This window comes from Panthera leo, chromosome B4 (assembly GCF_018350215.1).
Source record: "Panthera leo isolate Ple1 chromosome B4, P.leo_Ple1_pat1.1, whole genome shotgun sequence".
Taxonomy (NCBI): domain Eukaryota; kingdom Metazoa; phylum Chordata; class Mammalia; order Carnivora; family Felidae; genus Panthera; species Panthera leo.
Genome location: NC_056685.1, coordinates 53567019 through 53579841, shown reverse-complemented (window position 1 = coordinate 53579841; position 12823 = coordinate 53567019). Strand labels below are relative to the sequence as shown.

Genomic DNA, 12823 nt, shown 5'->3' with positions numbered 1-12823 from the left:
AAGATGAAAAATACATACATACATACATACATACATACATACCAAAACCAACAAATATTAGAAAGGACCAGAGAACACCACCAGAAACTCCAACTCTACAAACAGCATAATGGCAATAAATTCATATCTTTCAGTACTCACTCTAAACATCAATGGACTAAATGCTCCAATCAAAAGACACAGGGTAACAGAATGGATAAGAAAACAGGATCCATCTATATGCTATTTACAAGAGACCCACTTTAGACCTAAAAACACCTTCAGATTGAAAGGAAGGGGACAGAGAACAATATATCATACTAATGGTCAACAAAAAAAGCCAGAGTAGCCATACTGATATCAGACAATCTAGACTTTAAAATAGAGACTGTATCAAGAGATGAGGAAGGGCATTATATCATAATTAAGGGGTCTATCAACCAAGAAGACCTAACAACTGTAAACATTTATGTGCCAAATGAAGAAGCACCCAAATATATAAATCAATCACAAACATAAAGAAACTCATTGGTAGTAATACCATAATAGTAGGAGACTTCAACACCTCACTCACAGCAATGGACACATCATCTAATCAAAAAATCAACAAGGAAACAATTCTTTGAATTACACTTGGACCAGATGGACTTAACAGATATATTCAGAACATTTCATCCTAAAGCAGCAGAATATACATTCTTCTCCAGTGAACATGGAACGTTCCCCAGAATAGGCCACATATTGGGATACAAATCAGCCCTCAGCAACTACAAAAATATCGAGATCATACCGTGCATGTTTTCAGACGACAATACCATGAAACTCAAAATCGACCACAAGAAAAAATTTGGAAAGGTAACAAATACTTGGAGACTGAAGAACATCCTACTAAAAATGAATGGGCCAACCAAGAAGTTAAAGAGGAAATTAAAAATTATATGGAAACCAATGAAAATGATAACACCACAACCCCAAACCTCTGGGACACAGCAAAGGCGGTCATAAGAGGAAAGTATATAGCAATCCAGGCCTTCCTAAAAAGGAAGAAAGGTCTCAGATACACAGCCTAACATTACGCCTTAAAGAGATGGAGAAAGAACAGCAAATAAAACCCCAAAACAGCAGAAGACAGGAAATAATAAAGATTAGAGCAGAAATTAATGCTATCAAAACAAAAACAAAAACAAAATGCAGCAGAACAGATCAATGAAACCAGAAGCTGGTTCTTTGAAAGAATTAACAAAATTGATAAACCACTAGTCAGTTTGATCAAAAAGAAAAAGGAAAGGACCCAAATAAATAAAATCAAGAATGAAAAAAGAGAGATCACAACAAACACAGCTGAAATAGAAACAATAATGAGGATATTATGAGCAATTATATGCCAATAAAAAGGGAAATCTGGAAGAATTGGACAAATTCCTAGAAACATATACACTACCAAAACTGAAACAGGAAGAAATAGAAAATTTGAGCAAACCCATAACCAGTAAAGAAATTGAATTAGTAATCAAAAATCTCCCAAAAAAACAAGAGTCCAGGGCCAGATTGTTTTCCAGGGGAAATCAACCAAACATTTAAGGAAGAATTAATGCCTATTCCTTTGAAGCTGTTCCAAAAAATAGAAATGGAAGGAAAACTTCCAAACTCTTTCTATGAAACCAGCATTACCTTGAATCCAAAACCAGACAGAGACCCCACTAAAAAGGAGAACTATAGACCAATTTCCCTGATGAACATGGGTGCAAAAATCCTTAACAAAATATTAGCCAACCAGATCCAACAATACATTAAAAAAAATTATTCACCATGACTAAGTGGGATTTATACCTGGGATAGAGGGCTGGTTCAATATCCACAAAACAATTAACGTGATTCATCACATCAACAAAAGAAAGGACAAGAACCATAAGATCCTCTCAATAGATGCAGAGAAAGCATTTGACAAAAACAGCATCCTTTCTTAATAAAAACCCTCAAGAAAGTAGGGATAGAAGGATCATACCTCGAGATCATAAAATGCCATATATGAACGACCCAATGCTAATATCATCCTCAATGAGGAAAAACTGAGCGCTTTCCATAACGAGACAGGGATGTCCACTCTTACCACTATTATTCAACATAGTATTGGAAGTCTTAACCTCTGCAATCAGACAATACAAAGAAATAAAATGCATACAAATTGTCCAGGAAGAGGTCAAACTTTTTACAGATGACATGACAATCTATATGGAAAACCCAAAAGATTCCACCAAAAAACTGCTACAACTGTTTCATGAATTCAGCAGTTGTAGGATATAAAATCAATGCACAGAAATCGGTTGCATTCCTATTCACCAACAATGAAACAACAGAAAGAGAAATCAAGGAATCAATCCCATTTACATTTGCACCAGAACCCATAAAATACCTAGGAATAAATTTAACCAAAGAGGTGAAAAATCTATACACTGAAAGCTATAGAAAGCTTAGGAAATAAATTGAAGAAGATACAAAAAAAAATTGAAAAAATTCCATGCTCCTGGGTAGGAAGAACAAATATTGTTAAAATGTTGATACTACCCAAAGCAATCTACATATTCAAGGCAATCCCTACCAAAGTAACACCAGCATTCTTCACAGAGCTAGAAGAAATAATCCTAAAATTTTATGGAACCAGAAAAGACCCCGAATAGCCAAAGCAATCTTGAAAAAGAAAACCAAAGCAGGAGGCATCACAATCTCAGACTTTAAGCTATACTACAAAGCTGTAATAATCAAGACAGTATGGTACTGGCATAAGAGCAGACACTCAGGTCAATGGAATGGAATAGAGAACCCAGAAATGGACCCACAAATGTATGGCCAACTGATCTTTGACAAAGCAGGAAAGAATATCCAATGGAATAAAGACAGTCTCTTCAGCAAGTGGTACTAGGAAAACTGAACAGCTACATGCAGAAGAATGAACCCAGACCACATTCTTACACCATACACAAAAATAAACTCAAAATGGAAGAAAGACTTCAATATAAGACAGGAAGCCTCAATCCTTGAGGAGAAAGCAGGCAAAAACCTCTTTGATCTTGGCCGCAGCAACTTCTTACTCAATACGTCTCCGGAGGCAAGGGAAACAAAAGCAAAAATGAACTATTGGGACCTCATCAAAATAAAAAGCTTCTGCACAGTGAAGGAAACAATCAGCAAAACTAAAAGGCAACCGACAGAATGGGAGAAGATATTTGCAAATGACATATCAGATAAAGGGTTAGTATCCAAAATCTATAAAGAACTTATCAAACTCAACACCCACAAAACAAATAATCCAGTAAAGAAATGGACAAAAGACATGAATAGACACTTCTCCAAAGAAGACATCCAGTTGGCCAACAAACATATGAAAAAATGCTCAACATCATTCATCATCAGGTAAATACAAATCAAAACCACAATGAGATACCACCTGACACCTGTCAGAATGGCTAACATGAACAACTCAGGCAACAATAGATGCTGTCAAGGATGCGGAAAAGAGGATCTTTTTTGCATTGTTGGTGGGAATGCAAGCTGGGGCAGCCACCCTGGAAAACAGCATGGAGTTTCCTCAAAAAATTAAAAATAGGACTACCCTACGACCCAGCAATTGCACTACTAGGTATTTATCCAAAGGATACAGGTGTGCTGTTTCAAAGGGACATATGCACCCCAATATTTATAGCAGCACTACCAACAATAGCCAAAGTATGGAAAGAGCCCAAATGCCCATCGATGGATGAATGGATAAAGAAGTGGTGGTAGATATATACAATGGAGTATTACTAGGCAGTCAAAAAGAATGAAATCTTATCATTTGCAACTACTGTTGCCATTTGCAACACTTATGCAAAGTGAAATTGATCAGTCAGAGAAAGACAAATATCATATGACTTCACTCATATGAAGACTTTATGAGACGAAACAGATTAACATAAGGGAAGGGAAACATATAATATAAAACAGGGAGGGGGACAAAACAGAAGGGACTTTTAAATATGGAGAACAAACAGAGGGTTACTGGAGGGGTTGTGAGAGGGGGGATGGGATAAATGGGTAAGGGGCATTAAGGAATCTACTCCTGAAATCATTGTTGCACTATATGCTAAATAACTTGGATGTAAATTTAAAAAAAATTAAAAATTCTGAAAAAAAAAATGAACAAATCTAATGGTAAAAAAGATAAGCATATAAATTCCCAAAGAAACATGACTTCGTTCCTGATTAAATTTCATATAATGTAGGAGTTTGACAAAAACTTTAAAATAAGTATGCTTAACCAGCTCAATAGGATTAAAATTAATAAATGGCATAATATCCATTAAAAGTTAACAAGAAATGATAGGAAAAATCAAGCAGAAATAAGAATATTAAGAACTCAGAAACATTATAGATTAAATGCATGTTATTGAGATAATAAAAGGAATCCTAAGTATATAATAAATTTGAAGGCAATACAGTTGAGAATTGGTGAACTGGAAGAGAGTACGGAAGAATTTATCTAGAATGTAGATCAACAATGTGAACTGATTCAACAAAAATAAACACCTATGTAATATTAAAGACCAGTTAACAATTAAAACATACACCTCAAAAAAAATTTCTAGAAAAAGAATAGAGGAAATGGCAGATATGAATTTAAAAAAATTAATGGCTTAGAATGTTCTACAATTTGAGGCATGAATTTTCACTTCAAAATACTTTTTTTTATATTTATTTATTTATTTTTTAATATATGAAATTTATTGTCAAATTGGTTTCCATACAACACCCAGTGCTCATCCCAAAAGGTGCCCTCCTCAATACCCATCACCCACCCTCCCCTCCCTCCCACCCCCCATCAACCCTCAGTTTGTTTTCAGTTTTTAACAGTCTCTTATGCTTTGGTTCTCTCCCACTCTAACCTCTTTTTTTTTTTTTTTCTTCCCCTCCCCCATGGGTTTCTGTTAAGTTTCTCAGGATCTACATAAGAGTGAAACCATATGGTATCTGTCTTTCTCTGTATGGCTTATTTCACTTAGCATCACACTCTCTAGTTCCATCCACGTTGCGACAAAAGGCCATATTTCATTCTTTTTCATTGCCACGTAGTATTCCATTGTGTATATAAACCACAATTTCTTTATCCATTCATCAGTTGATGGACATTTAGGCTCTTTCCATAATTTGGCTATTGTTGAGAGTGCTGCTATAAACATTGAGGTACAAGTGCCCCTCTGCATCAGTACTCCTGTATCCCTTGGATAAATTCCTAGCAGTGCTATTGCTGGGTCATAGGGTAGGTCTATTTTTAATTTTCTGAGGAACCTCCACACTGCTTTCCAGAGCGGCTGCACCAATTTGCATTCCCATCAACAGTGCAAGAGGGTTCCCGTTTCTCCACATCCTCTCCAGCATGTATAGTCTCCTGATTTGTTCATTTTGGCCACTCGGACTGGCGTGAGGTAATATCTGAGTGTGGTTTTGATTTGTATTTCCCTGATAAGGAGCGACGTTGAACATCTTTTCATGTGCCTGTTGGCCATCCGGATGTCTTCTTTAGAGAAGTGTCTATTCATGTGTTCTGCCCATTTCTTCACTGGGTTATTTGTTTTTTGGGTGTGGAGTTTGGTGAGCTCTTTATAGATTTTGGATATGTCTGATATGTCATTTGCAAATATCTTTTCCCATTCCGTTGGTTGCCTTTTAGTTTTGTTGGTTGTTTCCTTTGCTGTGCAGAAGCTTTTTATCTTCATAAGGTCCCAGTAATTCACTTTTGCTTTTAATTCCCTTGCCTTTGGGGATGTGTCGAGTAAGAGATGGCTACGGCTAAGGTCAGAGAGGTCTTTTCCTGCTTTCTCCTCTAGGGTTTTGATGGTTTCCTGTCTCACATTCAGGTCCTTTATCCATTTTGAGTTTATTTTTGTGAATGGTGTGAGAAAGTGGTCTAGTTTCAACTTTCTGCATGTTGCTGTCCAGTTCTCCCAGCACCATTTGTTAAAGAGACTGTCTTTTTTCCATTGGATGTTCTTTCCTGCTTTGTCAAAGATTAGTTGGCCATACGTTTGTGGGTCTAGTTCTGGGGTTTCTATTCTATTCCATTGGTCTATGTGTCTGTTTTTGTGTCAATACCATGCTGTCTTGATGATGACAGTTTTGTAGTAGAGACTAAAGTCTGGGATTGTGATGCCTCCTGCTTTGGTCTTCTTCTTCAAAATTACTTTCGCTATCCGGGGCCTTTTGTGGTTCCATATGAATTTTAGGATTGCTTGTTCTAGTTTCAAGAAGAATGCTGGTGCAATTTTGATTGGGATTGCATTGAATATGTAGATAGCTTTGGGTAGTATTGACATTTTGACAATATTTATTCTTCCAATCCATGAGCAGGGAATGTCTTTCCATTTCTTTATATCTTCTTCAATTTCCTTCATAAGCTTTCTATAGTTTTCAGCTTACATTTTAAAGGCATAGTCAAAAAATATATAAATGAGCATATCAGAGTAAAATTATAAACATTCAAGATAAAGAAAAATGAATATAAAAATTACCAGAGAAATAAATAGGTGACTTACAAAGAAATAACAATTAAACCAATAGTAGATTGGTTGTTTACAGCAACAACACAGCCACATATCTCTGATCCTTATTGCTTTGGGTTTGAGTTGAAAAAAAAACACACACAAACCAAAGAGCAAGAAATGAGCCAATATCACTAAATATAAATCTAAAAATTTTCTTTATGACAGAAGACACTATAGACTATAAAGAATGTTGGTAGTAAATAAAAACTATTGAAGAAAACGTCTGGACAATTGCTGAGTTGGGTACTCTAAGACCCTGAGACATTTTAGAGAAAATCTTGCTAACATACACAGGGAGACATGTAAAAGGAGATTTACTGAAGTATTGTTGATAACAGAAAAAAAGTTAAACAATACAAGTGTCCAGTCTTGATATTCAGATTGGACAAGTTCAGCATAAGGAAAAAAGTATAGGCTGGCTTAACTTATAAATACACATGCAAAAATTCTAAAAAATAATAAATCAAATGTAATAATGTATAAAGCCTCACTGATAGAGTTTAGTCATGCAAGGATGGTTCAACATTAGAAAAATCTATTAACCTAATATACTCTATTAACACAATTAAGGGGGCAAAATCTTTGATGTTCTGCTAACTATAGGAACAAAAATAATCTGGTGATACTTTATGCATTCATAATTGAAACTCTGAGCAAATTCAGAATAGAAGAGGAACTTTCTTAATCTGAGTAAAATCATCCAGGGGCGCCTGGGTGCCTCAGCTGTTTAAGTGTCCAACTCTTGATTTTGGCTCGGGTCATGATTTCATAGTTGTGAGATTGAACACCGTGTCAGGCTTCATACTGAGCATGGAGCCTGCTTGCGGTTCTCTCTCTACCTCTCTCCCTCTCTTAAAATAAATAAACCTTTTTTAAAAAGCCATGAAAAAGACCCCCACAGAATATATAATATAATACAATTGATGGTTATTCTTTGGAAGCATTCTTATTAAATACTAGAATACAACTGCTGCCATTATCAGTATTGCATTCAAACCAGAGGTTCAATTTGTTGTAAAAAGATTTAAAAAAACCCAAAGATAAGAAAAGAAAATAAGTGTGAATTTTCTAGATGAAAATTTGCAAAAAAAAATTTAACAAACAATTAATAAGTGAGTTCAGCAAAGTTGCTTATATAAGATTGACATGCAAAACAGCTGCGATTGTCCTCATGGGAATGAAATATTAATAATTAAAGATACTCAAAACTAGCTTGTACTCACCACACTATGTAAGCTCAATATTTAAAAACATTTTTTTATAGATACATCTACCTTGGTTTGCCAGCAGCTCTAAGAGGATTAAGCTACATCCCAGCCTTTTTAATCCTAAATATTTTGAAGAATCGTCATCTACCTGGTGAAAATGCCTCTTCAGGAACTATACTTACAGAGGCAAAAACTAGAAAGAAGGAAAATGAGTGTAAAGATATGGACCAAAATTCCAAAGTTTTGAATGATAATGAGTTGAAAACTAAATTGTAATGCCCTATTATATCATGCTTCCCAGAGTTGTGGACTACACTTATAACCGAACTGCTTTTAAAATCAATAGGGGTAAGTGCGTAACTTTTTCTTATCTTTATGAACCTCAATTTTTTTTTTACCCAAGATAAAAAAATGTTCACTGATGGTATTTCTGAGGAATCCACGGCACTTGAAATTTTCCTCAGAGGACATTTATAACAACCTTCAAAACAGGATATTAGACCCAGTTTTATTTTTTATGTTAAAATAGCAATTTCTCTTTTAACTCATGTGAAATAAGGGTATATATCCCACATCTCCTTTTCCAATTGATCTTAAAAATTTCCTATTAGGAAAATCTGTTTAATTTCATTGAATTTCTGCTTTGTTATTGGGGTTAGAGACTGAAATTCTTATCCTGCTTACATGACTATTTAAATACTTTATTCAAGTTCATCATTTTTATGTGAAAGAAGCTGATGTCTTCTAATTATTTAACTTTTCCTTAAAGAAGTTTTCTTTTCTTTAACTGTTCTTTAACTTTTCCTATTCATTCCAGACATGATTGTTTTAAAAATAGATTACTCATTACTATGCCATCACCTACTATCAATTTGTTTTCTGCTTTATTACTCAAGTAATATATTTGCTCATTTTGTTCAGAATACTGAAAAACTGAGTCAGTTTATTAAAAATCATGTAACAAAGATTGTTGGAATTTTTTTTTAGCAGTTCAAACCTGGTGACTAAATTCTCTCTGAAAAACAAGTATCTGTGTCAAAGGATGAAAGTATAATATTAGAAAAAAATAATCCTTAAAAGTTATAGTGTCAGATATTGTCAGAGGAACATTTTCCCAGAAGACAGAGGGATTTATCACAAATAAAGAAAACAAGCTAAGGCCACAGCCAGAGAGCTAAGCAAAACAAATATAAATAACCTTCCTAATGGAGAACTTAAAGCAATGATCATAAGGATAGCCCCTGGGCTTGAGAAAAGAAAACATCAGTGAGAGCCTTACAAAAGAGATGAAAGAGTTAAAAAAAAGTATCAATCAGAGATGAAGAATCAATAAATGATATTGGAAGCAGGCTTGATCTAATGAACAGCAGGCTGGAAGAAGCAGAGGGATGAATTAGTGGCCTAGAAGACAAAATAATGGAAAATAATGAAAGTGAACAAAAGAAAGAATTATACAACCCAAGAATAGACTTAAAGAACTCAGTGGCTCCATCAAATTTATTACCATTCATATTATAGAAGTTTCAGAAGAAGAGGAAAGAGTAAAGGGGGACAGAAATTTTATTTGAAGAAGTAATAGCTTAAAACTTTCCTAATCTTGGGAAGAAAACAGATATCCAGATCCAGGAGGCACAGAGAAGTCCCACAAAAATCAACAAAAGCAGGCCAACAATAAGACATATTATAATTAAATTTGCAAAATATAGTGATAAAGAAACACTCTTAAAAGAAGCAAGAAAAAAGAAGTCTTTAACTTACAAGGGAAGACTCATAGGATACCTGGATATTTCTCAACAGAAACTTGGTAAGCCAGAAGGGAATGGCATGGTATATTCAACAGGCTGAATGAGAAAAATCTGTAGCCACGTATATTCTATCCAATTATCTATGTAACTATAGAAGGGAATTTTATAACGTTCCACTGACATCAATGGACAGAACATCTAAACAGAAAATCAACAAAGAAACAATGGCTTTGAATGACATACTAGAGCAGATTGACTTAAAAGATATATTCAGAACATTTCCTCCTAAAAGAGCAGAATCCACATTGTTTTCAAGTGCACATGGAACATTCTGAGAATATAACTTATATTAGGCCACAAAACAGGCCTTAAAAATTTTTGTAAAGAATTGAAATCAAACCATGCACATTTTCTGACCGCAAGCTATGAAACTAGAAGTCAACCACAAAAAAAAAAAAAAAAAAAAAAAAACCTTGGAAAGACCACAAGTACATTGAGGCTAAACAACAAGCTACTAAACAACAAGTGGGTCAACCAGGAAGTCAAATAATAAAGGTAAAACAATACATGGAAACAAATGAAAATGAAAAGATAACACTCCAAAACCTTTGGGATGAGGCAAAAGCACTCTAAAAAGTAAAGAGCAGTATAGGCCTATCTCAAGAAGCAAGAAAAATCTCAAATAAACAACCTAGCCTTATATCTAAAGGAGCTAGAAAAAGAACAACAAATGAACCCTAAAGCCAGCAGAAGAAAGGAAATAATAAAGATTAGAGCAGAAATTAATGATGTAGAAACTAAAACAAACAATATAAAAAACAAAAAACAACAAAAGACAAGCAAAGAGAAAACAACAAAAAAACCCAACAATAGAACAGATCAATGAAATCAGAAACTGGTTCTCTCTGAAAAAAAAATAATAAAATTGATAAACTTTCAGCCATATTTATCAAACAAAAAAGACAAAGGACCCAAATAAATAAAATCACAAATGAGAGAGTAGAAATAACAACCAACACCACAGAAATACAAACAATTATAAGAGAATAGTATGAAAAATATATGCCAACAAATTTGACTACCTAGAAAAAAAGAGACATGGTTTTGGACCCAGTGCTTTGGGCTCATTCTTATCTCCTCCTGGCAGACGGCATTTTACCCTGAGAGCATAGGGTTCTCTCTTGACATTTCTTGGTGGAGGAAAGAAAATTGGAGAAAGTAGTTGGAGTGCTTTGTGATCTAGGAGATCTGTGGAGGTCAGTTCTTGCTCTGAACACTTAAACTTCTTCATGATAGGGTAGACGTAATGTCATAGAAGATAAAAGTGGAGAAGAGAAAAGGAGAAGATAGATAGAGGGAAGCCTAGGATCACTTACTTTCTTAATTAATATTGTGGAGAGTCTAAGTTAATGGAAATAGAAATAGTAATTTAATGTGTTATTTATAATTCTAACTATAATCAATGCTTACAAGAACCAAAAAATAAGAACTTAAGAAAATATAAAAGTTGGGAATATATATGTAAAGGGAAAGAGAGGGAATAACTATTCTTCATATTTCATAACACGAAGTTAACAAATATTTTAAACTTGATAAATTAACATAAAATTAGCATACACATATTATTAGAACTGCTTAAAATGGTTGCCTCTGCAGCACTGGACTATCAGGAGGAGAAGAAAAAATAATATATATGTCCTTCATTTTAGTTCATTTTGCACTCTGAATTTTCCCCCTGTGCATATAAATCATGGTTAAAAAATAGTACTTCATGAAGAATAATAACACATCAGCAAAAACAATAATAATAATAAAAGAAATAAGATGATGCATTTTACAGAAAGGGACAAACTGAGTCTTCCAGTTTGAAGAGTTGTTGAGGTTTTTCAATGGGTGTTTATTGAACAACTACTTTTGCATTTGTTGGTCCTAGAGGATATATGGTCCTAGAGGTCCTGACAGTGATGTGAACTAACTAAGTGTAGTCTGTAGAATTTAAGTAGAATGAAAGTTGGCGCCATTTTATTAGGTGAATAAATATACACAGAAAACAATTATAGAACAACAAATAATAGCACAATGTAATTTCCAACACTGTGAATGTGTAATGGGTCACTGAGTAATCGGAGTTTTTGCATAAGCTCGCCATTCAGGTCTTGGTGGGAAATGATGACTCCAGATTGATAGAGAAAGAAAAAAAATCCAGTCCTAATTGAAGGAATGATTGAAGGGAATGAAGAATATCTTCTTTAACTACAGATATGAGTTATTGGCAGAAACTTGCTAATTGGTAATTTTTTTTCCAAAATAAAAAGACAAAACTTTCTGAGAATACATTGTGTGGTCTTTCTTCCTTCCTACCTGAACTGTGGATATTAGGCCTTGAGGAGCAAGAGCCACCTTGCAACCAGACAACAGGCATAAGAATGGAGACCAACATTTGAGGAACGTGGAGCAGGAAGACAGCCAGAGCTTGGCCACCTGATGTAGTGCTGAAAATCTGCACCAGCAGGGTCAGGGCTAAGTTTTGTGGAATATTAAGGTTATAATGTAGAGTTTATATAGAAGAGAGCCTATATAAGAAAGCTTATAATATAAGCTTATAGAGAGGAGAGCCTATATAAGAAAAAATTAAATGAATACAAAATAAGGTTAAAAGTGAATATTTAAGATGAGAAAAAACCCACAACAAATTCCATGTAATATGCTTCAGGACACAATCATGATAAAAAATGACAACAACAAAAAAACTTACTGTAAATATTACAGTTTAATGAGAAATTTTAAAAGCTTTCCTGCTGAGGATGAGTGAGAGAAGAAAACACTTGCTGTCATCATTTCCATTTAACATTATGCCCAATGTCCCAGCCAGAGAAACAGGAGGGGAAAAAAATGAATGAAAATTTGTAAGGATAGGAAAAGAAAAAATAAAATCATCAGTGACATGTTGTGTAAGCAGAAAATTCAAAAGTTACTAGACATAAACTGTCCAAATAAGTGAATTTTAACAAATCTGGATACACAAAATCAAACACAGATTTTCAAGTATCAATAGCAATTAGGAAATGATATTAGTAAAGCATACTATGTAGTATAGTATCAAAAAAAAAAAACCACCACATTGAAATCTTAGGGATAAATCTCATGGCAGGTATCCAAGACCTCTACCCTCAAAGCTACAAGAGAGTATCCAGAGAAATGAATATCTATATCATATTTATTGGTTAAAACATTTAATACTGTAAGGATGTCAGTCTTTCCAAAATTTATCTACAGATTCAGTGAAATCTTAAACAAAATCCCAGTACTTTTTGAA

General features: G+C 34.2%; 1 protein-coding gene across 1 annotated transcript in view; it reads left to right on the top strand.

Annotated features, from left to right (window-relative positions):
- Positions 1 to 8519, top strand: part of SLCO1A2 (solute carrier organic anion transporter family member 1A2) — a 55730-nt gene extending 47211 nt beyond the window's left edge. The window contains exon 15 of the mRNA XM_042948444.1: positions 7819 to 8519. Within this exon, the coding sequence (XP_042804378.1) occupies positions 7819 to 8038 (220 nt within the window). The 3' untranslated portion in view covers positions 8039 to 8519. The remainder of the gene's footprint in view (positions 1 to 7818) is intronic.
- Positions 8520 to 12823: the final 4304 nt, after the last annotated feature.